Here is a 16879-nt window from a genome sequence, read left to right as displayed (position 1 = left end):
ATCATACACAAAGGCATGTTTTATAACATCGAGTTACCAATGCGTTTACGTGCAATCAATGTATAACCAACTCATAGTCAACAACTCATATCTCTAGGTTTGAAGAATATAAGATATTATCGTCTCATGATTCACTCGTGATAAAATCCATGAAGTGAATCCAAATGAGCGTGGATTGAATCCATACTCAGCCCTTATGGGTACTCATGAACGTTGTAGCAACTATTGCATTGTCTAAAGCACTTTATACAAATCATACAAGCCAAATTCATGACAGTCTTGATTCATATCTACTTCCAACATATGACCGACTGTGGATGGTTTGAATAACTTGGTTATTCGGGAGAATGACCTAGTTATTCTGGAAGTCAAAACATGCAAAGTGAAACACAAAATAATACTAGTCCTATATGGCCTCAACACTTTGAGCGTAAATAAAACACCTTTTATCTAAGCACCATATTGATCACTCATTATTCATGTTTCGATTAATCAACTTAATACTTGAATTGAAACAGTAGTGATGCCATGCTCCAAGCATGCATACTATGTTTCTCTAAACAATAGCTATGCCATACTCCAAGTATGCACACTATGTTTACAAGTGGTCATCTCTTTGTGAAATGTATATCAATTGAACATGACTTCAATGATTCTCATTTCACAATCCCAATCCTTATTTTAAATGTAAGAATACCAAGTTCTTGTCATTTACCATAATCTATGCAATTGATCCTCTTGTAATGATATTCACACAAGTCACAAAGACTTGGCAAAAAACATTACAAAGTATTCCAATGGAAAGCAATTCCATGGAGATGAAGTCTCAAATTCAAAGTACATTCCTTTGAACATCTTTCTTTGCATTAAGTTCTTTAATCTTACACAGATTCAAAGAATAACTTCCACCTATGGAAACAATTCCATATTCCCATCTTGACCATCACTTTTGAACAAGAGTTGCCTCTTTCCAAAATATGTCAATATGATCCTTACTCTATACTTCCAATTGTCCATGAGTAACCAAACTTTGGAAAACCCCAAATTGTTCTCGACAATTGCTTAATCATCTTAGTCATATCCAGTTCTAATCCATTTTCCCTTCTTAACGCCCTAACCATTAGGAAAGTTTAGAATGGATGAATATTATAACACATGCAACCGATCCTATATCCGAAGCATATGGGATACGATTCATGCTATAATATTTTTATTTGCCATGTTCTCATAATTCGAACTATGAAGAGGGATGTCGTAATCATAATCGAATTTTGAGAAAGCAACATATATAGAAATTCCTTATGTTGAACCATTTCAACATAACATTCATATATATTCTTGACTAAAGTTGATTAAAATCTCAATATAAGCTTGTAGAATTGGAATGAAGTATAAATTTCTCTCCCTTAATTATAGTAAAACAACTTTTTCAAAGCGAGTTGAAACTTTTGTTTTCTATAATTAACACTGCTAACTTGCAACATAATCATCATGCTCCCACTAGCATAATTATTATTATCTAACTAGCATAACACTTTATGCTCCCACTAGCTTTGACATGTACCTAGAAATCAGTCAGATTTCTGATACTAGATTTTATCAAATCATACACCTGGAGTCTAATCCTTTCCTTAGATAGCTCACATGTGAGTCTAAACTTTTGCCATTCTCATTAGTTAGTGTGCCGGTTAACCACGCACGCTCCACTAACGACATGAGAATGCAAACTACACACTTGCTATCCACTTAAATCTACTTAGTGAAAGAGTTTTCTCACTATCATTTTCATGAATCGGAGAGAAACCTTATGACACTTAGATTTAATGGTGTATGTGTTCTTATCCATGTTAATTGTCAAAACCATAGTCACAAGACAAGGATAATGACAAATTCAAACTCATATGGACTGAACTCAATCTAATTTCTTGCCACCTGGCAGCTCAAGGGCCTGCCATTGCTTCCAAGTTGTTATGCAACCAGTTGAGAACTCTCAGAACTCCAATGCAAAACCAACTTTAACTGGAATGGGCACAAAATATGTCAACACAATAGGTTACAAACCTCAAGTCGTGGTCTAGTGATTAACAAAACTCTTGATTAGTTCTTGAATCTATCTTAAGATCCTTTTAAGACTCCCACTGACTTCTTGACATATAAGATTCTCTTTGTCAAGAACCATTCCTTGACAAAAACGAATATTCAAGAGTTAGTGCAGATTCTTATCAAGTTAAACACTTCTCACAATTGGTCTTAGTTGGTCTTTGTTTTATCCAAAACATCACAACTTACCTATTTCAAATGTACAAGAGTAAGAACACATTTTACTCTACATTTAACAAGTGTTTTAAACCTTTCTTAAGATTATGTCACTCAAGGCTTAATCTTGGAGTATGACTCTAAGATTTAATTTTGGAACGAAGTATAATTTATCTTTTGATCTAACCATTTCAACAATTCACGATTCCTCTCCTTAGCCAAACAAAAATGAACTAAGGTGTCCTTAGAGGATCAATTGTGACATGGTTCCATAATCACTAAGATAATCATAAAACAAGATACTCAAGTTCTCTCCCATCTCTTCAGATTAGAGAAACTTTTATCTTTCTACCTAATTTGATTCTTCTTACTCATTATGTCTATCATTGAAACTTTTCCAATGATCCAGAACTATACTTAAACTTGTAAGTATAACCATATTTACTAAACTTTAGTAAATCATAATGAATAATCTTATCAACTTTGTGGTGGACCTGATCAGCGCACACCCAAGTGTATCCGATCCCTTTGTCCTTCACTTGATTCACATATACATGTGAACAAGGAATTAGACTTAATTTGCCAAATATATAAAAAATTCTCATGATCATACAATACAAGTTGCATGATTCCAAGTTTCTATCCATTTGAAACTTGGGTGATGAGAATCTTTCCTTATTTGGTAAATTATGACACTTCCACTAATGAAAGAATCAAATCCATTTACCCATATTGCTTATCAATGGAAACATATAATCAACAATTTTTCACAAATGCCATTGTAAGGATACTTAAAATTAATAAAATCAAAACCATTTTTCTTTTATTTTAAAACTTTGCGGAAAAATTTATCCTTACAATCCATATGGAAAACTTGTTGTTATCTATTCCTAAGCAATATATCATAACTCTTAAGTAACAACTCAAAATTCTGATCACCAAACCATGCGATAGAAATCCATCTTCGCGATCAGAATCAGCATATACTTCCTTTAAGTTTCTTCAACTTTTCTTTGATTCTTAAAACATCAACATGTGACCTTGTCACATTATGCAATAAGAATCTCAGAATAGAAACTTAATAGAGTTAGACAATGGACTTTACCTGAAGTAGAGTCAAACCTATTGACTTTACCATCCTTATGGTTTTTCAGGTAAATTTGGCAGCTTCGCAACCAATGTCTTTCCTTTGGCAACTGAATCATATGGACTTTTTGGAAACGGTACATGGAACTATCACAAACTTAACCTTTCTCTTTACCATTTCGTCAACCGAGTTGACTATGGCCGATCTCTTTCCATTGGGAAGAGAAAGTTTTTCCTGGACCTCCAATGTCACCATTTTCAATGTCCAAATAGGTTTGGAAAGTAGATCTTCCAATCCAATTTGCTTTACTTATACTCCAAATCATTGCTGATTTAGCATCATCATGCAAATAGGTAAGATCATTAAGGGTCTTGTCGCGACCTGTCATCAGGGAGTGACTGAAGAACCAAGTCAGCAGCCAGCTACCTCGAGACTTTGACACCCGACTCTCCCGACTTGTCAATATGTGGCTTAATCCCCAAGATCTAAGCACATATAGACTTTGCTTGCCAATAGGGATTGAGTGACTTAGAACTTTTCAAGTCTTAAAATTTGTGGGATAGGGAGATTTATTGGAGGAGGCGGATGAAGTGAAGTATGATTTCTAGTCCCACAAATGCCCAACAAAGGGATTAATCTTTTACCTTGATTGCCATTTGGGATATCATCTTCATTAGGAAGCTTGTTCCTAAAGATTTGGGAAGACCATAGCTGTCTAAACTAGACATCTATAATGGGAGAAATTCAAGTTAGTTGATTTAAAGTCCTTAATATAACACCCAATATGAAATATTAAGGCTAGGACCCAATAACCTATTTATAACTGGAAGAGGGATGCCGTAATCCAAATTATAAAATAGTTGAAGGTAGGTAAATGACGATTTACCAATTTCCACCATGATAACGAAATATTTTATTATTAGGTTTTATTGGTTTTGAAACTCCTACATCTTTTGAGATACATTGAACTTTTCAATGGCATGTTTGAATCTCGATTGTGCCCTCTTAAATTTGTGACTGGGATGCCGAGGATCACAAACAAGGTGTGAATAACCATACAAATTGACTTGGTACCCTTAACAATATTACCTAATCGATGTGCCGGTTAACCACACACGCTCCACCGATCTATAATAAAGTCAAGTTACCCTTTGCCACTCTTACTAGTCCATGTTAGTGTGCCGGTTAACCACACACGCTTCACTAACGACTTTGTAAGGTACAAAGTGTAATTTTATGGGCTAGCACCTTTTCACATTTTCCTAAGTAACTAAGATTGGGAATTTATAAGTGTTTAGTTACTTAGTATTTTTTCATTATACTTTAATGAAGGGAGAATTATAGTCCATTCCTACCCGTTCGGCTAACGACCCTCCACCAGTCAAGGAAGCGGTGGGTGAGAGTGGACACCCATTAAACTGTCATTTTATAGGCAGTAACCTTATACCCCCCTTATAGACCGGCTTCGTGAATGAGGCCTACTAACGGTAAGATTGACTTCCTCTTATACATATCTATATAATTTAAAATTATAATAATAGTATAAGGGTTGAATTTTAAACTTTTTAAAATTTCAATGTTCAATTTGGAATTAAAGTATACATGAGGAGTAACTTTTCAAATTCCAAAACTTGAGGGCAAGTTTTTGAAACTATTTCAAGACTCTTTAAATCATAACTTATGAGTTTAATGGTTCATTAAAAAGAAGACTCTTCATTTTAATGTAACCCCTTATTCTTTAAAAACCATTAAAGAAGTGTCTCTTCAACATCTATAACTTGAGGACAAGTTATGGAGTCATTAAACTATTTAATGAAAAATAACCCTTACATTTTATGTAACCTAAAAATTTTTTATGAGTTTTTAAGATTCATAAATATGACCTTTCACATAACTTGAAGACAAGTTACAAAAACATATTTTATGAACTTCTTTTAGACTAATATGGATTGAAAACAACTAAATCATAATTTTTTTCATTATTAATCTAAACTAACTCATAAATCAAGGAAACATAAAATTCTTGAAAATTCATAACTTGAGGACAAGTTATGAACTCCATACAATTTTCAACAAGATCATAAATTATGTCAACAAACAATTTGCACACAATTCCTATGATCTAGCAAAACTCATAAGCATGATCATTCATAATCAACAATTTTCAAGAATAACATGAACACATATAAACTTGAAACTTTTATTATAGCATTGAAATTGGTTTAACATAATCATTACCACATTCAAAACAAGTTTTATAAGCCCAAAACAGTCAAAGGTAATGATTCTAGACCAATTCCAGCACCAAAACTTGAAAATATGCTGTCTGGGGGTCCAACTCGTCGAGTGCATGAACAAACTCGGCGAGTTGGATGCATTTTTCCTTGGAATCGTCGATTCCCTTCATGGACTCGGCGAGTCTGTTGGGAAGACAACACCAAAAGTCGATTTTTAAGCAGTTTAAGCAAGTACAACAAGAAAACAAGCCTAGGCTCTGATACCACTGTTGGGTTTTGAGCAATCTAACACTCCTAAGTGTACATGCAACCCTAAATACCTTGGATCTATGTTTTCTCTATTATACATGCAAATATCAACTTTCCAAGGTATTGTTCTATTCTAGCATACAAAACTTTGAATAACACAAGTTAGAATAACATACCTTTTGTTGGTGCTTGTCTTCATGAAGCTTGAGTGCCTAGTGCCCCAAGTGTGACACCTCAAATGGTTCACACAACACCAAATACACTTGGAATAACTTGAGAGAAACTTGAACACTCCATGAAATCGTTTAGCCCTCACACTCACACATAGTGCACGATTTCTTGAGTCATGGGATTCTTTTATATGGTGGCTATTAGGGTTACACCATGTAACTCATGACTTTACCCATTCCTTATGCTCCATGGATTTTAACCTCCATGGAGCATCCATGGGTCACCCCATGGACTTAGTCCAACATAAGGAATCTTGGATCACAAGCCCACATATATAAGAATGAATGATTTACACAATCAACCCATATATTTAATTAGTCTCCTTTTGATCACTTAATTAATTCCAAATTAATTCTTGATCATAACTAATTAAATAACCTTATTAATATATTAGAACTTATAATATATTAATAAACCTTAAGTGTTATTTCTCTCATTTTAGTCTATCCAAGTGCATGATGCCATGCAACCCAAATAGACCATGCCGTGTCGGGTCAAGTCTTACCAATTATAGTTATGGACTTAGACATTAATCCAACAATTAAATCCACAAGTTCCTATATATTTGTCCAACTCTTCTATATCTATGTTTTTAAGCATGTTTCTTCAAGTTTGTCTGGTTTAGAGTGGATAGATCCCATAAAGTTGGCAACTGTATAGATCCTTGAGGTCTCAATGTGGTAATATGTTCTAGATCTGAAGTATTATGAAGTTTTGGTTTCATGCATGGGATTTTGACCTCTTCCTTCTCATTTTGACCTAACTTGAGTGTATGACATGCATTGGAAATGCATGTCCATAAAGAAACAATTTTTATGATGGTTATCAGTGTAAGGAAGCCTTTTGGAAAGGGTGAGTATGATGCTTAATAGATTAAGGGCTTAATCCATTAAAAGGTATAGAACAAATTCCATGACGTGGTGGTGTGCTCACCACGACGTGGTGGAAGGGTTTCTCGCGTCTATTTTGTTGTGAGAATGCTACAATGTGGCTTATACTCGGACACGACATGACATCCAGCTAAGGTAGACTTTGACTAGTTTAAATTTTGGTCAAACCTGGGTAGAATGGCGTAATTGACTAAGGATTGGTCTCAGTTTGAGATTAAGTAGTTGTGTTAGTTGTTCTATTGCCAAGGTTTGCTATTGAGTTTCTGTTGGTTAGCTCAGGTGAGGTTTCTCACTATACTTTGTACTGCAGTATGTATCATTTGTGTGTTAGGATGTTGGTATGCTGTAGTGATTTGTTAGATTAGTAGACCTGTTATGATTACATGTGTTTGCTTGTTATTGTATATGCACATGTCAACATGTTGTGGTTGGGTTGAGGTAGTCCAGTTGTGTGCTGAAGGTTAAGAGGCCCGGGCAGTCCAGTTCATTACTGTAGGCCCTAAGGGAGCAGTCCAACATGATATTGTAGGCTCCGGAAGGCAGTCCAATTGTATGTTGAAGACCTAGAGGGCGGTCCAACTTCGTGGTGTAGGCCTAAATAGAGCTGTCCAACCATAGAAGGTAGGCTCGGGAGGTGGTCCATCTTTGTGTTATAGGCCTTGACTGCATGTATTGTATGTGTATTGTTGTGTGAGGTAGGGGTGAGCAATGGAACATGGTAACCACTTCTGGAATAGAAACAACCTTCGAACCACCTTAAGCAGTTCTAGTTTCGGTTTTCATTTTTCCGGAACCGCTACTTGTTGGGTACCCATCGAAACCGGTTTGTGTGTATGTGTGTGTGTGTATATATATATATATATATATATATATATATATATATATATATATATATATATATATATATTGTAACAACAATATTAATGAAGCAATTGATGATATTATTTTCACTCATGTTATAAATATGTCCAACAGAACCCATTTTATATTCTACAATGAACATTTTTGTAATATAACCAAATAAGATACATTTTTGAAATATAATCAACAAAATATACTTTTATACTATGTCCATCGGGGAGAGGATCAAATGAGAACACCTAAAAGGTTGAGAACTTGAGAACAGTTCTGGACCAATCATTTTATAAGGGTATATTAGTAACTTTATATAAATATTAATATTAATGATTTCCTAAAATCTAGGGATAATGATTTTAATTACCTAACAAAATTAATATTTCCTTTTAGTTATTGAAATATATATAAATGTTTTTTTTATGATTTTTCCCAGAAAATATTTATGACCGTTTCAAAAAAATTACCTAAAAAAATTAATATTTCCTTTAATTTTAAATCTGAAAAGAAAATCTTAAAAAAAATGTTATTTTCTACTATTTCATGTTTTTTTTTTTTCAAAAAAATGAATAGAAATTCAATCCCAAATCAATACACTTCCAATCAAAAATGAAAACACATCAAATTACAAATAATTCAATGTATTTTTCATAAATTGAAAATAAAAAATAGTGTAAAAATTATCATTTTTTTTCATAAAATGAATACTTTTAATCATAAATAAATATACTCATTCGCATGAATACACTACTATTCATAAATAAATACAATCATTCACATACGAATACACTGCAATTCAAAAATGAATACACTGTTATTTATAAATTAATACACATTCTATCATAAATGAATACACATGCTATTCATAAATAAATACAACCATTCACACATAACTACTATGTTATTCATAAATGAATACATGTGCTATTCATAAATAAATACAAGCATTCACGCACCCCCTTCAAGAAATTATTACCAAAAAATTCGAAAATTAGGATTTTTTTTCTTTCTTTGCCTCTGTTCTTCAGAAAATTTTCCAGTTGGTCCTCTCATTGCAACCATTCTACCTCCTGAACACTCAAGCAAACATTAATACAAAGAAATCCAATTATATATCATCCAGTAAACCAAATCACTAAATATACACACCAATTGGCTAACACAACCTTGCACTCTTTCTTATGATTGGACAATTTCTTCACCCAATTTTACATACAAGAACCATTTCAATTCACAATCAATTTGGTACAATCAAAATCACATCCTTCACATCTAAAAATTGATATGGCCAGATTTTATTTGATCTTCAAGAACAAATAAAAGTACATCGAAATATAAACTGAATTCCTTTAACTCTTCCATTGGCTTCTTCCTTCTTTGTCCAAACAAATCAACCAAACACCCCATTGAATGTTGTAACAGTATCCGGCAACCCAATTACCTTCCTCTTTCTTCTCCCCTCGACAGCAAGAGCACAAATGGTGCTTCTTTCCACCCATTAATCAACCAAGAATCGGATCCAACCACTTGTTTGGACCATTTAAACAAATCAGCCTCAACCCAAACATTCATCAATTTTCAATCAAAATAATCAAAAGAAAACATCCCAGTTCATTATCGATACAAGTCGACACAAACAAAAAAATGAAACAAGAAGGCTACATGTTAGCCGGCTGCTTCCGTTTATCTTCGTCCCTTCGATCGGGCAAGAAACCGAAGACCCATCCGCTCATCTTCTATCGACTGGAGCAAAGCACCCACCAAGACCGACGACTCACACCTCATAGCCGGAAGAGATGAGCAAAACTTCGCTGCTTCTTCACGCCCAGCGGCGGCTGGAATAAGAAGAGGCCCTAGGGTTACCTAGGGTTATGGAAAATGCAGAAGCAGGGATATAGAGGGAGAGATACGAGAGAGAGAGAGAGAGAGAGAGAGAGAGATTGTAGGAATTGCTAAACATAGGTAAACAATCAATTACCATTTTACCCTTATGACAGTTTTAAAGTTACACTTTAATTCCTGTAATTTTAAGAATTTACATGAATGGCCCATTCAATAATAGCCTTAGATTTAGTTTTTTAAATGGTTCAGATGTGTTCTCGCGTTCTCAACCTTTTAGGTGTTCTCATTTGATCCTACTCCATGTCCATCATTATTATAAATTTGCATTCCATCTCTTTCTTTAAAAATCTTTAATTAAAACTTTAAAAATGATAATTCTACTTGTCGTTTTTAAGCCCCAATTACTCCGACTAAAATGTCTTTTTATGAAATTATATTTGTAATACAAACACCATCCCACATCGACCCCTCCATAAATGAAAGTGAAGGAAAGGAAGTATAAAGAAAACTCGATTAACAAGTTGTAGCAATGTTAGTATCCAATCTAACATCAGTTATGTGACCATGTAGTCATATACATAGGAGGGAGATCAACATAAAATATGAGGTCCCTATATACACAATTGCTAAATGTAACATTTGCTTTAAATTAGTTTAGAAGTTTTTAACAAGTGGGTACCTGGAACCGGTTTCGGTCCCGACCGTTTCGGTCCCAGTTTTAAGATCCTAGGAACCGTCGGTTCTAGTTCCAATAAATCTGACTGGGTACCTGCTTTTCTCGTCCATAGTGTGGGGTATTTTGGAGAACTAATTAAGCAATGTATTTACAGTTGTTGATTAAATGTTTTTTCGTTACTTTATCTGTTCGTGGAGATGCGTAAGCGGGACTGTACACACATGTATCAACAGTTTTATGATTTGAGATTTCGCGTTGTTTTCCCTTATAACTCTGATATTGAATTATGGTCTTGAACAAATGGTTTTGACTTGGATGTATTTTTACGAAAATGAATGTTTATTCTATTTTTAAAATGAAACATTTTGTTCTTGAAATTGGGGCGTTACACATCTAAAGGATGATAATCATTCATGCCTATTCAAAGGACGAACAAACCCTTTAGATTAATTCACACATATGTGTGATATAAAGTGAAATCCATCTGTAACAACCCAATTTTCAGAAATTTTTTAGACATTTAGTTTCATAAACGTCATCTATAGGAAGTACAAAAATCCCAATACATATCCATATTATTTGTGAATTCAGAGTACAAAAAGCTAAATGTGAAAACACTGGAGAATGCACGCCATGTCATCAAGCCGGGCCCTTGCCCTTATCAATAGATGTATTTGAAACATTCAATAAAAATGTAAGCACAAGCTTAGTGAGTTTCCCAACCACACAAATCATATAATCACATAATGTCATGCTGATACATATACATACAAGTTGCCATGGACTCCTTCCATGGTCTTTAATGGAATACCATGGGCTACCCCCATGGTCTTCTATCACGTGCTATGGGCTCCTCCCATGGTCTTGTCAAGTGCTATGGGCTCCTCCCATGGTCTTCACATAAACCCATACATAGATCAAATAGCAAACCATTACACATTCTAATACTAATCATATCATATCAGTTAATGGGTCGGCCTTGGTGCCTGCGACCCATGAGTATGGTGAGAAGACTCACCTCAATACTGAAAGGTAGCTGACTAGGTCGGGACTCCAAATATCCGCTCTACACTACTCTATAACAGTAACGATTTCTTAAATACAACTCAAAATGCCCCAAACCCCCTTAAAGGTCAAACTTGGTCAAAGACTAAGGTCAAAGGTCAAAGTCAATGGCCTGAGTTGACCCAACTTGCCGTGTTGTCCCTCAACTCGTCGAGTTTCTCCATCATCCGTACAGATTGGGAAAAATCCCATCAACTCTTCGAGCTCACTAATAAACTCGTCGAGTTGGCCAGAAATCCAACCTCTTAATGCATTAAGCTGATTCCATCGAAACCAGGAACTCCAAAACTCAGATCTCTTCCAAAATAATGTCTAGAAGGGTGAAGTTTCCAACTTTACCCTTAAGAACCATCCAATAAGAAGCAAACCCAAACCCTAGGCTCTTTAGAGTGAGTCTTAATCCATTAAGCCCTTGAACTCTCCATATATAGTTCCAAAACACATATCTAGAGTCCAAACGTCGGATAATCACGTAAAGTTTCCAACTTTAAGTCCATGCAAGCTAGAAATACACTCTAGAGCTTAATAAGGACTTAATGAGGGACTTATTTCATGATTGGGGCTTGGAAGTAATAAAGTTTGCAACTTTTAGCCATGAGAAGTCATGAAGGGGTTAGATCTAACATAATAACCCCTGGAACCTTCAACATCTTGGCTAGCCCAACCAAAATCCCAAAATCATGCTAAATCTTCCATTAAAGAGATCTAGATGATAACAAAGCAAGATGTCGAATTTATACCTCAAAAAGACTGCTAATGAAGAAGATTTTCTGGATCCAAGGTCCTCCTTCCAAGCTAGGTACTTCCAACTTCAAAGCTCATTCCAAAGAATCACCAAAATCAACTTTCCAAGCTCACACAAGCTCACACACTCAATCTTGTAAGCTAAAACATGTATCTAGGGTTTCTGGATAGGGGAGGTTGGTAAGGAGGCCAACCAAGGGGGTTTAAGGTCTTTAAATAGGGTGTACAACCCTAAAATTAGGGTTTTATTCACAGCCGCCAACTTCGAGTTGGGACATCCTTACTCGCGAAGTTTGAACATTAAAACTCGCGGCCACAACCCTTCTCAACACGATGAGTTAGAGCTCCCCAACTCGTCGAGTTCCAGCAATAATTCCAAATATTTAAGAAATGATTTATACCTGAACCAAGTGTTACACCATCCAAAATGGAAATAAGTAATTTACTTCAGATAACTCATCAAGTCAGTTATTGGAGACGTCCTTTGCATTACCAACCTTCACCATGACAGTTCTACGTCGCAGTCAGACAAGCCGTGAAATAGTCATTGAGTCGTAAACTCGTTATAGGGCATAATACTCTTTTATCAAAGTAGAGCTTGTAGTCACCACGTTGAAACATTAGTTCATCCATATATCGGACCGTGGATTTGTAATAACATTTTTGCAAAGCATGTGATGGGCGAGCAAGGGATGCCATTCCACACCCATCAGGGCATCAACCCACCTCCCAAAACAGGGCACCCCGAAAAGTGCCTCTAGTGTTGGGGTAGGTCGTAACCTTGTAAGAATGCCCCAATCCAAGTCAGGTTGCAAGTCTTCATCGGTACAACTTCATATCAATGTTGAAAAAGTCATTAGGCATTCCTGTGTCGATTGACTAGAGAGTAACGAACTTGAGAAGTATTCAAATTGGGTAAATTATAAAGATATTAATTTTGGAAAAACTATATATAACAAAACAACAAAAGGTTTAATGAATAACTAAATATATGATGTATGTTAAATTAATTACTTAACAATTATAGTTGTTAATTGAAAAAAATCAAAATTCGTAAGTCCGGCTGATTTGACCAAGTTTTTCCAAGTTGGCCGTGATAGCTGAGTTGGACTGATTTGCTCCGAGTTTGATCGATTCCGATTTTTTTGATCGATTTTCACAAAAACGCCTCGATACATATCCGATTCCAAATACTTGATTGAGTAGACCGAATTTTACAACACCGCTTCATATACATGGTCATGCTGAAATAACATTAAAACAAGTTATCTTAAAATATCATGGAGCAGTTGAGAAACAAAATTTTACGTATTCTAGATTGGTTATTTGTGTTCTTAAGAAGCTTTTCGTGTTCCAAACACAAAGTTCTACAAAAAAATATGCTACTTATCCTCATTATCATTTCCAACTAAGCTAACTATTAACCATTAATCAAAACTATGTATTTGGCCTTAAGTTCATCATAAGCTAAGCTAACTATTAACGATTAATCAAAACTATGTATTTGACCTTAAGTTCATGAAGTCCTGGACAAGTTTTTGTGTTCCAAACACAATGACTGTATTCCTGACAATGTTTATCCGTTCCGAGTATTCCTGACAATGTTTTTCCATTTTAAGTAATGATTTTAAACTATCTAAATCGATGAAATGTTAACAAGATATACAAAATAGAGATAATATTACCATAATAGGATAACCTCGTCATAAAAAAATGAGAGTGTCTTGACCTAGTGGGGGAGGGGGAAGGGTTGGGAGATATTCCAAAAACTATATATAAATAGGACCATTATCGGATCCAAAATGACTCATTCGGAAAATATTGGTCATTTTTTTTTAAAAGCACTTACTTATTGATTATATCTTTTAAAATTTGCTTTAAATATGGTCAGTTTTATTAACATCCCTTAATAATAATAATATTTTTTTTTTAAATTTCATCGGCTTTAACTTGGTACATACAAAACATACTTAACTTTTGTTTTCCTATGGTCATAGTTGTTTGAACCAAGGAAAGCAAAAGATGCGGTTCTTCTGTCTCCTCTTTATCTTTCCTTCTAATTCTGATCTTAGAATCTTAATTTTCACTTTCTCCCCTCCTTTCTTTTCCTTTTCCCAAAATCCCCCCTTCTTTTACTTTTTTTTTAACTCGCAAACTGTCACTCTCCAATCTCCATTCCATCCATTCATCCTCTTTATCTTTGCTTCTAATCCCGAAATGAGTATCTTGATTTTCACTTCCACCCCTCCTTTCTTTCCCTTTCGAAATATACCCCCTTCTTTTACCTTTTTAACTCACAAACTGTCACTCTTCAATCCATCCATTCATCAATCATCATCCTCTTTATCGTTGCTTCTAATCCCGATATGGGTATCTTAATTTTCACTTCCACCCCTCCTTTCTTCCCTTTTCCCAATACAGCCCTTTTACTTTATCATTTCACAAACTGTCACTCTCCAATCCATCCATCCATCCATCCATCAACTTGGGATCAACCAAAACCAAAAGAAACAAACATGAAACATCCCTCCCTTCTTTTCAAGAATTTGTCCTTTCCCATCTTTTTATCATTTTATTTCAAATATGTACAACTCTTACCATTTTAAGAATTGCCTCAAAAGCACCACATTACCACATGTTTCTTCCTTCCCTTAACTTTATATTTTATAGTATCATATTATTTATAATTACTTCTTCCATGTAATCATTGCACAAAAGTATATGAAACATATTCAAACCTCAAAAACAAATGTATAATTCAATTTCATAAAATTTGTCGAACAAAATTAGCAAATTAACCCATTAGCAATTGCACGATTCTTGCCAAAATGTGTCGTTTCATATACAGGAAGCTCTTCACACTCCTTCAAAGCTAACAAGTGATCAAGTTCGAACAAATCTGAACTTGAATCACTTTTGGTATCATCATCATCATCATCATAAGAGTTGTAATCTTCATCCTTCGTTAAATCTTGTGTATCATAAATGAACTTTTGGCCACAGGGACGTGAATCTTCGTCGATGATTACACTCACCGGGTAAAATCTAACAGTTCTTCGGATTCCATTGTTGAGCTTCTTCTCCCTTGATCTTGGAGAATTTTTGCTCAAACATGACCTTGTAAATGAAGAAGCTGATGAACATGTAGACCCATGTGTCGATTTTGATGTTCTTTCACTCTTTTTATGATCGAAACATGGTGGATTCAAATCTTTCGGGTTCTTGACTTGGCCATTTGCGAAAAGAGATGTGAGGAACGTCGTGAGTCGACCTCCAGGTGAGATTGGTTGCTTTATCTTCTTCAGGTTCGCGTAAATCTTCAATGCTCGAGCTTTTGATTTGATTAAAGCCCCACGATCGATTCCATTTGTTTGATGATCATCCGAACAGTAGTAGAACTCCATCTGCTGATGCTTTTTCGAAAACCCGTTAGTTTTTACGGATTCTGGCCTACTGAAAGGTCCAAAACAAGAAGGTTTATGAAACCTGGAGCCACGGAAACTTTCTGGTTCAGAGAACCATATTCCATAGCTCGAATCAGAAGAGCTCGTCCCCGAACTGAAGAAAATAGGGTCGTTATCAATGACTGGTTTCCGGTAGACGTCGGGTATTGATGAAGGCCTCGTTCGAGTGTTTATGTTTTTTTCGTTTTGTTTCATATTCATCCATTTCTCTACCAAAAAAGCTCGCCGGAGACTCGCCACTGCTTCGTCCTCCACTGCACTGCTCGCTTTTGGTCTGCCGCCACCGCCACCGCCGCCGCCGCTGCTGATGCTTTGTTTCTTTGAAGTTTTCTCTTCTCGGCCGGATTTGACGTCGTCGCCGTCCATGGAACGGTAGATTTCATCAAGAAGGCTTGACGAAAAAGATGGGTTTGGTGTGTTTTTTCTCGGTTTCTCTTCTTTGACTGATTTATGACTCCAACGATACATTGTCGTTTGTCTTCGACGGATCTTTGATATGACAAGTGACAACGAAAGAGAAGGAGAATCGAAAAGTGTGTATAGAGAGAGAGAATGGAAAATGATTGAATATTTAGAGAGAGAAAGTGAAATGAGACTGTGAACAGGGTGTAAGAGACGATTTTATAGGAGATAAAGACAGAAAGAGACGCGTGCATGGTGGCAAGTGATCGGAAAATTCTTTAAAGAAGGTCATTTGATTACGACTTTACTTAAATCACATAATTCTTTCTTTTTCTACAAATTTGATTGCCAACGGTATTTATTAAAATATAACTTAAAAAGCATCTCTGATCTCACGATGAACAATTTACTTATTCCCTAAGGTTAATCGTAACAACGTAAGATCATTTCATCCTATATATAAAAATCGATTTTGGTCATGAAATTCCCTTTAGGAGAACAACACAAACTAGAAATCTAGAATGACAAAATCGTCATAATAAAATTTAATTTAGAATAAGATTCGTTATGTACCACATCTCACTTAATTTTTAGGTATTTTGAGATTGTTTATTTGAAATATTTATTGTTCTATTATGACTTGAAAATTGATAGTGATAATAAAGAGTATTAAATGTTTAAATAAAAGGATAAACATTTATTGATTTAAATCATCAAATTTTGATACATTTACTATTTAATTAATGACTTATTTGAGTAGTTTTTTGATAATAATGTCTTCATTATAAGAAATTATAAGAACCATGTGTAAATCACTAAAACTTTAATATTATCAATTTATTACGGATGAACTTTGAACCGGACTGGAATAGAACCACCTT

General features: G+C 35.0%; 1 protein-coding gene across 1 annotated transcript; it reads right to left on the bottom strand.

Moving 5' to 3' along the window:
* Positions 1-14871: 14871 nt before the first annotated feature.
* On the bottom strand, positions 14872-16208 carry LOC111884043 (protein BIG GRAIN 1-like A). Its single transcript, XM_023880374.3, has one exon. It carries the CDS (start codon positions 16062-16064, stop codon positions 14919-14921), a length of 1146 nt encoding a protein of 381 aa, XP_023736142.1. The 5' UTR covers positions 16065-16208; the 3' UTR covers positions 14872-14918.
* Positions 16209-16879: the final 671 nt, after the last annotated feature.

This window comes from Lactuca sativa, chromosome 8 (assembly GCF_002870075.4).
Source record: "Lactuca sativa cultivar Salinas chromosome 8, Lsat_Salinas_v11, whole genome shotgun sequence".
Taxonomy (NCBI): domain Eukaryota; kingdom Viridiplantae; phylum Streptophyta; class Magnoliopsida; order Asterales; family Asteraceae; genus Lactuca; species Lactuca sativa.
This window is presented reverse-complemented; position numbering and strand designations above follow the sequence as displayed.